Below are 16,192 nucleotides of genomic sequence, written 5' to 3' on the forward strand. Positions count from 1 at the left end.
GAAAAGACAGATCGAAGTCTGTTAGACTCCAGTCTAACTTTCGTTTGGTATTATCCCCCCCCCCCACCCGGTGTTAAGTGACACTATAATATGATCACGTTAGAATTAAATTAGACGGCTTATTAAATTAACCCAAAGACACGTTCCAAGTGTTTCATGGACTAGTGGAAAATAGACAATGTAACACAATGTGTCGCATTGTGACGTGTGTGTGTGTGTGTGTGTGTGTGTATGTGCGTACCTGCAGTGGTGTGGGCGTGTGGTCCACGGGCGCTATGAGGACCACCAGCTCGTGGTCGATGCTGAGGTAACCGAAGACGTCGCACTGAGGCACGGACACGTGGAGACGCAGGATCCCCAACACGTCATGCACCGTCACCGGCTGGTTCCTGTTCAACTGATCACGCAAAAACACACGTGTGTGCACACACACACACACACACACGCACACGCACACACACACACACACACGCACACGCACACGCACATGCACACACACAGTATATACAGTTAAGGTTACATCCACAGAATCACGACGATGATGATGGTGGTGGTGATCTTAGCATGCCTGGACTGGCCACTTGACGTACCAGACATATATCCGGTGGTGGCCCGGTGTTTCTTTTTGCTATTACCCAGTTTTAGGATTATTGCGGAAATGATCAGAACATGCAGGCATTATGTTTCAGTAAAACTGGTGGTATTAGGGCTTGTTTGTTTGTGTGTGCCCCGACGGAGTGGGTTGGTAGCGTATATCTTTGTGAATTGCATTTTCATAGCGCTTTTCCAAGTGCTCAAAGCGCTTTACAACGGTTCATTCATTCATACATTGGGAGGTGAAGCGGCGAACAGTCGACGCCAGCGTCCTCACTTCCCACATTCACACACCAACGGTGGCGAGCTCACACCGACCGACTCATTGGAGGCAATGTAGGGTTCAGTGTGTTGCCCAAGGACACTTCGACATGTGGACAGGAGGAGCCGGGATTCGAACCGCCGATCCAGGAGTCGTTGGACGACCTGCTCTACCATATACTGAGCCACAGCCGCCCAGCTTGCTATCTGCGTGCCGGTTAGCGGTCTGGGGGAATTAACTACCCCAAATAATTCCCCATGATCATAATTTTAGGGCAGGGGGGTGCCCAAAGGGTATAGATTGTGAGATGCAGATTACAAAGACTGTGCATTGTAAATCACATGACATATGCCCCTAAAGAATATCTAATTTAAATGTAAATGTATTGTATTATTATTTTATTTTTTTTCAAGAGTGTTGCTGTGCACAAACGTCGGTAACATTACAAATGAAAAAGATAAATAAAACCCTATTCCATTTCTCCCCTCCTATTTCCCATTCCGTGCGCCGCTATATATTCCAAAGCCTCCCTCAGGTACCTAATTTAAACTATTTTCAGCAATGGTATAATACATTTTTTCAGTTGTAGATCTTTTTGAAAGTAGCTCTCAAGTTTAGGGCCTCATCCATTGCAGTATTGCTACGGTATACTTATTCCATGGAGAGACACAAAGCAGGCAGAAGATAAGACCGAGATATAGTCCCGCATACGTTTACTCAGTCAGTTCCGATAAACCAGCGCTTTAGACAACTTAGCCGCGCTCTGCAGAGACTCCCCTTCTGATCAGCACAGCTCATTTTTGTACAGCTCATTGATTAGGTGTGCTGTCATGCTCAGTTGAGCACGGGTAGAGAGAGAGAGAGAGAGAGCGCCTATTTTTTCGACCGATCAGATTGCCTCGGTTCGGAACTTTAGCTTGTTGAATAATGCAACATCATTCACGTCCAAGAAATGGAAAAAAAAGAACACGTCCGCAGACAGACGAGCTTCTGCCGCAGGGAGGCACTCATGAAAGATGACAGACCATATGAATTAGCCAGGAGATTTTACATTTTTTTCTTTTCACAAAAGTGTTTGTTTTCTTTTACTTTGTCTCCAATAAAAGTAGTATAGTAATATAGTTTTGTATCAGTCTAAGGAAGGATACAAGTATGTTTTGGCAGTGCATAAGACACTACTACAGCTGCAGCCAACATTTAAATATTATTTTTTGGACGTGCTACCTTTTTAGATTTTCTTTTTAAATTCCTTTTGTTTGATGTACAAAGAAAGCTATAGTTACTGAAACCCAGTAACTATAGTTACCGTTACTATACTTCATTTCAAAAGTGACTCAGTTACTTTGCTGATTACTTACAGCAAAATGTAATGCGTTACTGTGAAAATGTACTTTGTAGTTACTCAACAATACATTGACCGCAACAAGTTCTTTTCAGTTTCTGTCCATTCATGTGCCATAAGGGTATTTTAATCCATTTTGGGGGCGGGAACCCCTGTTGGTGTTTTAAGCATTATGTTATAATTTAGCTATTGAAAAATAGCAGATCTACAAGCTACGAGCTTGTAGGTCTGCTATTTTTGAAAAGTCGTGAAAATGCGGCACAACATACAGTATATATTCTTTCACGTTTTTAGGCCCATTTAGGCCACGTCAGGCCTAAATGGGTTAAAAATTAGCCCATAGGCCTTAACCAGACGGAGTTAGCGCACGGATAGGCAATCCTATAGTGGGAGGATCGCGGACCACCCGATGGCTTTTTCTTTGGTAAAAAACCGTAATCGTCGGTAAATAAAGCTTGTTTTGATTAGAATCGGAATTACAATCCGAGATCAAAGGCTGTTAAGATTCCGTGCATGCATGTGTGTGTGTGTGTGTGTGTGTGTTTGTGTGTGTGTGTGTCGGGATACGTCCCCGACCCGACTCAATTTCGTCTCTATGAAAGTAAATTAATTCACTCACTCACGGCTAGCGCCGGAGGCACTCGTAAATATTGGAGGTTCTAGACATGAATATGTTTGTGCCCGGGGAAATGAGAGAGAGAGAGAGAGAGAGAGAGAGAGAGAGAGAGAGAGAGAGAAAGAGAGAGAGAGAGATATCGTTTAGTTAATTGAAACACGTTGTCATTGGCTTAGTCAGCTTAATATTTCATTGACGAGGATTTACTACGTCTCCACGGCAACCGACTGCTAATTGGAAAGGCAATCGTAGCCGCAATTATTTCTGAAGCCTGTCTCATTATGCAGAATTATGCAGCATCCTATTTCAAGTTATCAAATGTCTAAACATCGAGCGGCTCTACAAGCTCACAATGCGTCGGATCGTGACACATTGTGAGCTTATAGATCGGTAATTTTCAAATGGGGGAGGGGGGGGGTACGTTTAGAAACGTAGATGGCAAGATAAGAATTAAGTACATTTAGTTAGTTAGTTACTTTCCACAATTGTATTGACACTTTTTTCGTAGGTGAAAAATTCGGACTACTTCTTCCGGCCCTAGTCATCATCTACATTTTTCGAGATCATAGATTTCACAATGCCACGCCAGACTTTCCGGTCCTTCACTGCCACCCCCAGTTCCTGCTTACTGATGCACGTGTCCCTATATAGTGATGACATCAGGGGAACGACAGTTTTCTCTACCTCCAGACTCCAGAGAAGAAGGGAAGATATAACCTCATTGTCAGCTCTGTATAGCAGTGGCTGGCAAACTGTGTTCCTCTGGATCGGACTAGTGAAGAAACACGGGGAAGGTTGCCGTATATTAGATTAGTCGATGGGTAGAGTCTCACGTTACCAGACTGTTAGCCTCGATACCCAGGCTTTCATTTCGTCTGCGCGAAAAATGAAAGCCTGGATTTACGCACGGGCTGCACTGGTCTAAAACTAAAAGTGGGAGTCAACCCTTCCGCGTAGGCGTCGCTCCAAATGACGTGACGTCAGGGCTCTGAGCGGTGTGCACCCCTCAAAATAACACCGTGAGGAAATCATTACCAGCGGAACTTCAAACGAGGCTATGCGAGGAAAATGAGGAGAATGGCTGAATAACCCACCACACCGTCTAAGATAAAAAACCAACGTGTGGATGTAACTTTGACAGTCCGTTTGCTCTTTTCCGAGCAACGGAAGAGCCGTCATGAGAAAATATAAAGCGGAAGGCGTTTCGTCTTTCGCTCAAATGTATCTGTCGCGCACATTTATCAGAATAATAAAAATAAATCATCTAAGCTTGTTGCTTATAGCAGAAAAGTAAATAAAAGAATAAGCTCTAAAGATATTTCAAAATATATTTCCGTGAACGGAAATGGCAGCTTCCTTACTCAGATGTCGGGGAGATGTAGTTCCAGACTCTCCATTATAGCATCCGGAGAGCGTGGAATAGTTGTCTGGCTATACGAGAGACTATAGTCGATGGGTGGCTCTTCCAAGAGAGCCACCAAGTACTGTACAGTGTACAGTACTATAGGTGGTAGTGTACAGTGCACAGCGCCAAACCACCACGGTCAAACACGTAGCAAAGTCAGTCACTATAATAATAATCTGGTGGATCCGTGGCTTCACATCCAATCAACACCATCGCCACTCGGCTTATTTGCGAGGTATTAGCGGGCTTAGCTTAGCGCAGGGTCCCTTTTTTCTCCGAGACGTGCTTGTGTAAGAGATTAACCCATTCTGACCTGAGATCAGATTCATACGAGGTTTCCACTGGACAACACACTGGTCTTGATTAACCCATTCTGACCTGAGATCAGATTCTAAAAAATTTCAGTCGTTCTTCGATTTAAAAAAAATAGCAGACCTACAAGCTCGTATCGCGCCACTCGGTGGCGCGATATGAGCTTGTAGATCTGCTATTTTTCAGTAGCTAAAGCATAACATGCATGCTAACACCAAAATGGGTGCCCGGTCAGAATGGGTTAAAGAGTCACAGACACGGCAGCGCGGCTGGGCTTTGCCAGAGCAATTAAGAGGATTAGAATTAGATGCCAGCCGTGGGCCCGTTGAGCCGCAGAAATGTGCACGGCGTGTACTCGTGTGTTAAGACATGGCCATGGGTGTGAGGATGCAAAAAGCGTGGGTGCTATAAACGAGCCTATGGCGGGTCACAGGAGGGCATATGCAGGCATGCTGGGGAATCTGACGGGGATGTTGAGAGAGATATCAGGCCCTAAAATCGTCTTTCGTGGATATTCACCTTATATTAACACATTTGGTGGTGCTAATATTGACAGTTATATTTCTCAAACTTACTACTAAAGTGTATAGCAGATCTACATTAGAAGCTCATATCACGTCATACTTTTTAAAGCATGAACATTTTGTGCAAATATTTGAATATATAAAAAAAACGCACACACGTACACACACACACACACACACACACACACACACACACACACACACACACACACACACACACACACACACACACACACACACACACACACACACACACACACACACACACACACACACACACACACACACACACACACACACCTCTCTCTCTGTCGCTCCAACTAATTAGTCTCATGTCGCACAGCTGCGTTTAGATTCTCCCGGAGGATGCCTATGCCATAGAAAGCATAATGTAGACCCCAGGCTACCCTGACGCAGTCTGAAGATATTTATATTACCGAGCTGTAACCAACCTGTCAACCGACTTACTGTACCTTTGAGTAGAGCTATTAATTGCTTATTTATTGCAGCCGGATTGATCTCCAGCCCACGAAGGTGAAAAATGAATGGCAATTACTTAAAGCTGCACGTACTTATAATCATGTAACTTTCCTCTTATACACCAGACGTCCGCAGTCTAATCAAAGGCTCTAGAGCACCTGCTGCCTGCTTGGATTTTATGCTGTATCCAACATGTTGTTACTTGTTGGGTAAATGTATTAATTAATTTAATATTAACAATACTAGACAAAAAAATGGAGATGTCCCGACACCCGGGAAAAGTATCCGATCGGCCCTCATTTGTCATATCGGGTCATATCGGTATCGGCGAATATGCCAGTCTAACCGCCGATCCGACACGCAGGGGTAAGGGGTTGACACTATGGCAGGTAAATAAAATGTTGGGGGCATGTGGAGTTTGCTTTGGAGTTGCCCCAAACTGCAAGTGCACATTTGAGTGTCTGCTATAAACACAACACGAGATCACGACTATTCGGCATCGGCTAACACAGAAATTGATTTATCGGGATCAGATCGGAAGCGAAAAAAGTGTATCGGGATGCATCCCTACTAAAAATAACTATATTTGATCCATCTATTGCAACACAGGTTCTTAGTGGGACAGTCTCTGCGTGGGACAGTCCCTCATTTCAAAGACTTTTCAGGCGTCCCAAAACAAAATGGAGACCCTTTAGTGTCCCACATTGTGCCCGGCAGGCATCATCAGTGTTCAAATGCCCTAATAGCTAGTCCCACAATAGCCGCTCTCATTGTCTCTTCTCCCACGAGATGTGTTGAAATAACATGAGAAATATCCCCTAGGCTACAGTACCGAGTCAGCCATATATATATACCACCCATGCCATGACCAGAATTAGCATTTTAAAACTAAACGCGTGAGACGCCTCGGGGGGTTTGATAACTAAATGAGCCAATATTAGGCCTATGGGCGAATATGACCCCCCCCCCCCATCCCACGCAAGCGATACTTCTTTCTTTCTTTCTTTCTTTTAATATTTTTTATCCCACGATTTTGCAACCCATTTTACAACCCAGTGTCAATTATCTAATGGGACCTCTGCCAACCTGGGAGGGCAGCAGACTGACCTCATGCTTCCTTCTATGCATGAGGAGTCCAAGCTGCTTCTTTCCCCGGCCCGACGTAACACGTGGAAAGGAACACGTTATTCCGACCAGTTCCTTTCCCCTCCATCAGGCGCCCCGGCTGGCCAGGGGGAGGCAGTTTTAGAGACCAGGATTACTGCATGTTTTTTGTGAGGGTACCTACCATAGGAGACACGGGGAGAACATGCAAACTCCACACAGAAAGGCCCTTTCGCCAACCCCGCCTCGGGTTATGGGCACTGATTTTTTGCGAAGGAGGGAACACGCCCCCTGCAGCGCCCCTCAGCGGGAATCGAACCCAGGACCTTTCTAGCTGTGAGGCGACAGCACTATACCGACTGTGCCACCGTGCCCGCTCGCAAGCGATACTTCTGTCCGTAAAATGAACAGTTTGGATCCGTTTGGTCCATCTCCTTGAAAAGTGACCGTTTTGGACAAACAGCACAAGCTTTCCAAGCCAACGACGGCAACTTCACAGCACCGTTGGTTTTTCGGGCAGGCTGTAATTGAGTACTTTGGTTCTTTTTGGTGGGTTGTGATGGCGTACCTTGGCGAAGGTGTTGATCTGGTCCTGATTCCAGAGGATCTGCAGCATGCCGGCACACACCGGACAGCACGCCCCTAGTGGCCACACAGAGGACAGCAAATGGTAAATATGGTGCATTTATATAGCACCTTTATCCAAGGCGCTTTACATAGATTGTGCATTACATTCACACACCAATGCCGGAGGAAACTATGCAAGGCACCACTTAGCACATCGAGAGCAATTAGGGGTTCAGAGTCTTGGACACTTTGACACTAACTCTGGGGGAACCTTGCGGGTACCATCCATTAACTCTGCCTCTGAGCTACCGCCGCCCGCCCCATATCATCTGACATGTATACTTTTAGTCCATACATTTAATACCATAAAACCTTTGATTCTGTGGAGAAAAAAATAATAATATTAAATAATATGATATACTAAATCCCCTTTTGTTTAGCAGATTTCTTTTTTTTCTTTCTTTCTTTCACATAATCAAAAGGTTTAATGGTCATGATTCACAACATGAATGATTCACTGCCATGCCCTATTGATGATATGCACACGGCTTCCATCTTGCCAGCAAGGTGCTACCTGAAAGCTTGAATTATCCTCTTTCTATCTGCAATGTGTTTGTTTAATAAAAGTCCACTGTAGACATGTTATGAGCTACTCCCTGTCAAGAAATTCCTGTTAGTTTGTTGTTTATTTTTCTCTGTATTGTAAAGCGTCCTTGGGTTTCTTGAAAGGCACTATATAAATTCAAGTTATTATTATTAATTCCTTCCAGATGAGTGCTGGATTTGGAAGTGGTCGTTTACACTGTTGTCACTTAACAGCCCATGTGTAACCACCTGTTATGAAGTTGCATAATGCAGGACTGGAGGCAGCAGGAGGTTGCTTTGCTGATAACGAGTGCTTCCAAACTCTGACACTTAAAAAAATAACCATCTGCACGGAATTTCTTGACAGTGGAATTTTTATGAAACAAACACCTTTCAATAATTCAAGCTTTTTGTACAGCCGCAACGTTGGCGAGTTTGACGTTATTTAATACAATTAAATAGGACTTTTCTGTTTGTACGAAAGGGCTGTCTATGGGAAGTTGCACCTAGGTAGCACCTTGCTGGAAAGTTGGCAGCCGTGCAGCACATGATAAATAGAGCACCGAAGTCTGACGTTAATATCGCTAGAGGGCGCCAATTCCACGGTCTCGTGTATTTTTTTATTATATAAAACCTATAGGGGGTTTTAGATCGCCTCATATAAGAAAAATCTACAAGCTGCGAGGTGTTGTGAGCTTGTAGATCGGCTATTTTCGGTCAGCAGTTATTTTACGATGAAAGAGCATTTGAAGTGATTCAAACTAGCGATAGAATACAACGTTTAGAAACATGACGCATCTTCCAGAAACAAGAATGGTCTCATAAATGTGACGATTCCTTCAGCTGGTCGGCCTAAAAACTATCATCGTTTACATGTTTTCAGTCTTGGGAGATTTTTTTATTTTTGCTTCATGCCATGAATCCGATCTGCAAAAGGCGTCTCTGCTCACCGGGGGGTGTGACCGGGACGCATCCGGCGGCGGAGAGGGGCGGGCAGCGGATGATGCTGCAGCCCGATTCGCCGTGCGGCACCGAGGCCACGCCCACGGCGTGACACGCCCCCTCGTAGTCGACGGCCACGCGGTCCGAGAAGGCCTCGCACACCGTGCCGTACGTCTCACCGTTGTGGCCGCACACGGGGCCCGGCTTCCTGCACGCCTCCTGGTGGACAGAGAGAGAAGTACAATACGGTTCAGTTATTGGGTTTCGACGCCTCCTGGTGGACAGAGAGAGAAATACAATACGGTTCAGTTATTGGGTTCTGACGCCTCCTGGTGGACAGAGAGAGAAATACAATACGGTTCAGTTATTGGGGTTCTGACGCCTCCTGGTGGGCAGAGAGAGACATTTTTCAGACACCACAGGAACGCACCCAGGGTGCCGGCCCGGTTCTGGCAAGCCGCGTCCGAAACGGTTGAGAAATGACAGAGTTACCGTGTGCCGGTCCCTCTACTGTAGTCCTCTCTACTGTACTGTACTGTCACTGTACTGTACTGAAATCATCATATATACAGTTAATATGTGTGTGTGTGTGTGTGTGTGTGTGTGTGTGTGTGTGTGTGTGTGTGTGTTAGGTTGTGTGTGTGTGTTAGGTGGTGAAAAACAACCATGCTGTTTTCGTGCTCAGACCCAGCCAGGCAGGCACTCACTCAGCCACCCACACACACACACATAGGGAGTGGTTGCACCACTCAAAAACAACAGTGGTGGAAAAGGTTAACTCACATTCTTTACTTGAGTAAAAGTACAAAAGTTTTGCCATCAAAATGTACTTGAAGTACCAAAAGCAAAGGTACTCATTATGCAGAATGTCCTGTCTTCTTTTGAAAACAGCCCACAATGCGTCTTAGTGTAGGTTTACATATAGTGTTACAGTGGATAAAGTAAAAAAGAAAGAAAAACACATTTGTCTGGAGCCTTAAAATAAGTTTCTTATTGCTAATTTCTCAAAGCAGACAAAGTACAGTATAAGCCGGCAGCGTTGGTGGTGAAAGCATAGGAGAATGTGACATTACCATTATGCCTGCAATAATACATTATGATTAAAATGTAAAAATGTATAAAGAAAAAAGAAAAACAAATTTTCCCAAGCAACTGGGAGTCACGGGAGAGACCTAATAATAATTAAAAAAATGTAATAATAGTAATAATAATAATAATAATAATAAGGGTAATAATAATACTCTTTATAAACAATTGTAAAACATACACTGCGCAAAAAGCATTGAATACGGATGTGTATATTACAGGAAACTCCCGTTAAACTTTCCAAAAAAACGTTGGTAAACTCCCGAATTGTACCATCACACCTGCATATTACTGTATATGCTACTAAACTTGAGGTTTACGGGTAAATTTAGTGACCATAATTGCCCGTTAACTAACTATCTAATAGATAGATTGGTTACGTAACCAACAACAGCCAATTAGCTACTGCAAACGTTATGCAAAGCTCGGCCAATCACAGCGGAAGTTAGATTACTCCGGAATAGCCAATTAATTCGCTACTACAAACGTTATGCAAAGCTCGGCTTAAAGTGGATTTTCACGACATTCAACTCTGGCTGTGTGTCCTTGACATGACAGAGTTTGAACACCATTGACATTGATTTTTTTTATTTTTTTTTAACTTTTCAGAACACTGTTGGGATTTAGAAGACCCTTTTGTAGAACGGGTCTCAGGTGTTACCGGGTTAACTGTAGACCAGTCTAGACCAGGGGTTAGGCAACCTTAGGCACCAGTGCCAACATTGGCACAAAGGAGGGTGATCACTGGCACACTGGCAAGTGTGTGAGAGAGTATCTTTGGTTTTAAATAAACTATTAAAAAAAATTAGTCAAATCCCTCACATCTGTGTGTAAATTACATCCTGCATTCCACATTCATTAAAACTGAACATCTGTTATTGCCCCGAGTATAATGATCATTATAACAACGTGAAAGAAAATATTTAAAAATAAGGAAAAACTTTATATTTGTGGACAAGCAAAACATGTTGGACTTTTTGACGTGGTGTCATTCAAATTAATGAATGTTGATATGGCACACTGACGATCTAGAAAATACAAACTTAATTTAAAAAAGGTTGCAGACCCCTAATCTAGACGATAACAACACTCAACCTGCCGCCGCGCGTGCCAATTAGCCAAAGAGCTCTTCACGGCGGATAAACAACTCCTGCGAGACCTTATATAAAGTACATGGATTGTATTGGTAGCCACGGGCAGACAGAGAGAGAGAGAGAGAGACTCAAATGGAAAGAAAAAACCTCTTATGTACAGGAAATGAAAAGAAGAGGAAAGAATTGCTCCCAATGTTAGCTGTTATTTATAGTTACGAGCTCTCGTTAATAATTACTTTTCATTTGTTCAATACAACCCCCGACACACGCACGCACGCACGCACACACACACACGTGTGTGTGTGTTACTTAGACCCCACTACCCTACCTGGCACTGGCCCATGTAGGCCAGGGTCTTGCCCGTCTGGTAGAGCTGGCAGGGGTTGCCGTGCACGCCGCCCTCCGTGTCGCAGGCCGGGTCCAGCTGGGTCTTGTCGCAGGCGTTGGGCCGGCCCACGCACTCGTACTGGTGACACGGGTAGTCCGACGAGTCGCTCAGGCACACCCGCCGCTTCGGGATACACCTGCAACGGGGGAACACGTACACGTCACATAATGGTTTAATTCAACCCCCCGTTCATATCCAATAAGTTCCATTATTTATTCGGACATTTGAGCCACGTACGGACGGAGCATTTGATGAGATAATTTAGCCTCTCTCAAGACCCAAGACGTTGAATATTTTGTTGCCGCTGCATACGATTTCGTCCACAATTCCATGCTGTATTGATGTTGGTATACCATTAGGAGAGATAACAGGCAATGACAATTCCTCCTCTACATTCTCTAAAAGAAATTGTCCCAGCGTGTTTTCTTTTTCTTTCTTCGAATCATTTTCCAAAGCATATATACAGAGGTATATTTGATTTCCCCAGGAGTGACAAAAAAAAACTGTATTTTCGGGTGATTGACTTTTCACATACCAGCCAGCTTTGTATTATACTGTGCAAACACTATAGCAAAGGACTCGTATCAGTAAAATGCCACAGCTTCAAACACTTTTCTCCACGTGTGCCTGTTTGGATGCGTGCGTGCCTGCGTGCGCACGTGCGTGCGTGCTGTTATGAAGTATAACTTCTCGCGTGAAAACGTAGACACACCATCACTATCGAAAATGGAGGGGTGTGAAGATGCTCTATCCTCCCTCCCATTTCTGAACACCGCAAAATGGACGTTGAACGAAAGATAATGATTCCAGCCACTTCTTCACACCTTTGTGACCAAAATGGGTTAACACAATGCTTACACCGAGTGACTTTCAAATGTGTAAGATAATACCAGAGTATGAGTAGCGTCAACTGTATAGTCAACCAACGGACAAGTTCATGATGGGTGGTGAAAGTAAACAAGTACATTCACCCAAGTACCGTACTTACTACTTAACCCATTGAGACATGAGGACGATTCTACCCAATGTCTTCTAAATCCTGACAGTTTTCAGAAAAACCCCATGTTTCTATGTCGAGGACCCTCAAGAATATCTGTAATTGGCCGCAGACCCCCATCTGAAAATATGTTGTTCCATATGGACCGCTCTGAAAGAATAATATATTCAAAGATTTGTGCCGCATTTTAAAATATAGCGGACCTATACAAGCTTGTGGCGCGCTATGAGATTGTAGATCTGCTATTTTTCAATAGCTAAAGTATAACACAATGCTTAGGTTCCCGTCATGAACGGTTTACGTTTAATTTGGAGGTATTCTTTATACTTTACTAGAGTATTTCCAATTTTCAGTAGTCTGCTTTTACTTCTACTCCACTATACTATATCTCAGAAGAAAATTATTTTAAAAATATATTATTATATATAATATTATATTATCCCAAAACACTAACCTGCACTTCAGCCCTATATATATATACACATTTCGGGGCCATTTGAAAATAGACGAATCGCGTTGGCATTTAAAGGTCGTCGAGGAGGCTAGGGCAAGTGCTACGGCAAGCTGTCTGAAAGTAATGGGGCGGTGTGGAGTGTGATAGAGAGAGGGTGAACGTGGAGAGTGCAGGCGAGGTGGGGTGACTGTCTGGGGGACAGATGGAGGGAAGTGTCGGGAGTGATTTGTGTGACAGAAAGGGTACCAGAAACACCGGAACATAACACAACAAGCTTGGAATACGGATGTGTACATATTACAGGAAACTCCCGTTAAACTTTCCAACCAAACTCCCGTAAACTCCCGAATTGTACCATCACCACCTGTATATTATTACCGTATATTACATGCCTGCTAAACTTGAGGTTTACGGGGGGAAAATACAGTTCCCGTAATTGCCCGTTAACTCACGCAGTGTAAGACGGTATAGTGAGACCGCATGCAGCCATGCCGTGCGGCTCGGAATCTGACGAAAAAAGAATGGAGGCCTGACCCGGAGTTGGCAGAATTCAGGACGCTATATATGTTTCTCATTAGTGTGACGAGGCAGGACAGGAACAGAACTGACGACAACATTTAGAACCCATTAAAACACCCAAAACGGGTGTTAAAACAAGACGTGTCAGGCAGCACTGACAACCATGCAGCCGTCCTATACTCGTACGACTAAAGTATCTTTCTGAAGTGCTATAAGTTATTCACAGAGTGCTGGTTGACAAGTTAACTTGCAGAGAAGACGCAACGCAACGTGTCCATATGGTTCATATTTACTGTGAGCCTTCAGAGCTAATGATCTAATAAGCTATATAAGAATCACGAACTGACATCGAGTGTGACTCACGATACGTGACTGAATAAGTGGAAAGAGTGTAGGTTTGATATAAGTTGAAGATGTTGACAGATGGCAGTGCGTGCATACGTGCGTGGGGGCGTGCATGCGTGCGTGCATGCGTGCCTGCCTGCGTGTGTGCGTGCGTGCAGTGTTGGGATTTTCTGGCTATCATCAGGTGAATATTTGTGTCGGAACGACGCTTGCTTGTGTCTGCAGACAAACTGGAGGTCATCAGGTGTGAGGCATGCTCGTCAGAGCGGCGTTCTACTTGGGGTACTGCAGGTCGATGAGGGGCGCCAGGGTCGGAGCTCCGACACAGGAGCAACAGTACTGCAGGTCGATGAGGGGCGCCAGGGTCGGAGCTCCGACAAAGGAGCAACAGTACTGCAGGTCGATGAGGGGCGCCAGGTGGGAGCTCCGACACAAGGGCAAACAACAAGGCCGTATTGGATTGCCTTTGTTTGGCTGGCTATGAACCACGCGATCCATTTGAGGAACAAACTGCAGGCCAGTCGAGGCCAATCACTGTGGGGCACGACTTGAGAGAAAAAAAACCCCACTTTCTTTCGTTATGTTTTCAGAAAAATGCACACACACAAAGACCCGCACACACCGCCTGCACTTGCGATACAAACTTTCTTTATAAGCAACGTTTAATCCGGTCAAAGACCTTCTTCAGGCATCTGGTGCCTGAAGAAGGTCTTTGACCGAAACGTTGCCAATAAAGTTCGTGCAGACGGTGTGCACTTTATGTGCATTTTTCTGAGCCCTGCCTACGCTACGCACCCGCCTCAGAGCATACACGTGTAGATAAGACTTTGTTGCCTTTCGCCTATTACAAAAGATTATAATTGGGTTTTTTTAAACAAACAAACAAATCTAAGCCGGTCTATAACCCTGCAATGCGTTGTGACCTTGTAGATCTGCTATTTTCGGTAGTTTGGTTCCCGTGGCAAACTCAAATTTCTCTTTGGAAAAGTGTGCTAGAACCACTGCTCTGTCTCTGTGTGTGTGTGTGTGTGTGTGTGTGTGTGTGTGTGCACGTGCAAGTGAGAGTGTGTGTGTGTGTGTGTGTGTGTGTGTGTGTGTGTGTGTGTGTGTGTGTGCACGCGCGTGTGTGTGTGCGCGTGCGTGTGCACATGCGTGTGTCAGATGGAGGCTCCATGGAGGCGATATTGTGAACTTGTGAACTCAATACCGCCCCCATCTGGTGGAGTCAGGGTACTGAAAATGACGAATAAATAATGGCCATTGAAATGCAAAGGGATGATCTACTTTACAAGGTTTCATGGCAAGCTGTCCCATTGAGATGAGTTAAATGACAGGGATTTCTCCATTATAAAATAATCAATCATTTCAGTATATAGCAAGACCGTCAAAATGTCTAGTCAAACAAGGCCTATGCAGTAGGCTATGCACTGCACAAATGTGCATGGCATTATTTCAATAAACTAGAAATACGAGGAAATGAGGGAGAATTCAGTATCCAACTCAATGAATCGACTTTAACGTTCGATAGGAGTTTTCATGTAATGCACGGTAAGACTATACGGTGATTGGTATTATTGCCATCACCTGCGGGTGGGTCAGTCGTGTAACTTTCCAGAACGTCAAGTTGTGCATGATGTGTTCAACAACAAACACAGCCATGCAAAATAACACTGACAGCCAAGAAGTTACGAAAGCTTGCCATCCTTATAGCGACGGTTGCTATAAGCGGAGGACAATCGCTTTCATTGGAGTGGGATTTAGCGAAGGGAAACTTGTATTGATATATAGTCAGTCTTATTAAATGGATATTTCATGCGAATTATTATTATTGCCTGTAATTAGTGTGTGTAACGAGCATGATACAGTACTGTGGTTCAGTCATTACTGTAAGATGAAGCCCTCGGGCTGATGCATGACCTATGCTTAGAATTCAGTATTTTCTTTTCTTTAAACTATTTAGGCCTGACGTCGAAATAAGAAAAATGTCTTCTAAATCATGACAATTTTCTGAGAAACCTCAGGTTTCTCAATCAGTAATTGGCCACCGACCCCCATCTGAAAATGTTCCAGGGACCCCCCCAGAAGCAAAAATTTGAGTAAAAAACTTCGCTCTGAAAGAATATATATTCCAAATTTGCGCCACATTTTCACGATTTAAAAAAATAGCAGACCTACAAGTTACGAGCTTGTAGATCTGCTATTCTTCAAAAGCCAAAAGTACAACATAATGCTTACACCACCAAAAGGGGTTCCCGCCCAGAATGGGTTAATCCAATAATGACTCACTGTACATTTCGCCTCGCATGTCTAATCACGTCAAGAATAATTATCTTGACACGGCTATAAGTATGTGCAAACATCCTTTTCACACGCACGACATAATGTCTCAGAACTCTATTAAGCCAGTGGGTTCGACGACTCTGCTTATTATTACAGCCTCAAACTGTCGCCTCAGGGTTAGGGTACCGGGTTTGAGTGTGCCCATACCCTAGGTGGTGTTGGCGAAAGGGCCTTTCCTCACATGTTCTCCACGTGTCCCCTAGGGTAGGTACCCTCACATGTTCTCCCCGTGTCCC

The 16,192-nt window shown here is 44.3% G+C and overlaps 1 protein-coding gene across 1 annotated transcript in view; it reads right to left on the minus strand.

The window, feature by feature from the left end:
* reck (reversion-inducing-cysteine-rich protein with kazal motifs) overlaps nucleotides 1-16,192 on the minus strand; it is a 99,445-nt gene that overhangs the window by 16,920 nt on the left and 66,333 nt on the right. The window contains exons 17-20 of the mRNA XM_080794150.1: nucleotides 11,242-11,437; nucleotides 8,742-8,952; nucleotides 7,208-7,281; nucleotides 242-397 (exon numbers count right to left, since the gene is read on the minus strand). Coding sequence (XP_080650276.1) covers nucleotides 242-397; nucleotides 7,208-7,281; nucleotides 8,742-8,952; nucleotides 11,242-11,437 — 637 coding nt within the window. The remainder of the gene's footprint in view (nucleotides 1-241; nucleotides 398-7,207; nucleotides 7,282-8,741; nucleotides 8,953-11,241; nucleotides 11,438-16,192) is intronic.

This window comes from Protomyctophum bolini, assembly GCF_963924005.1.
Source record: "Protomyctophum bolini genome assembly, chromosome: 21".
Classification (NCBI taxonomy): domain Eukaryota; kingdom Metazoa; phylum Chordata; class Actinopteri; order Myctophiformes; family Myctophidae; genus Protomyctophum; species Protomyctophum bolini.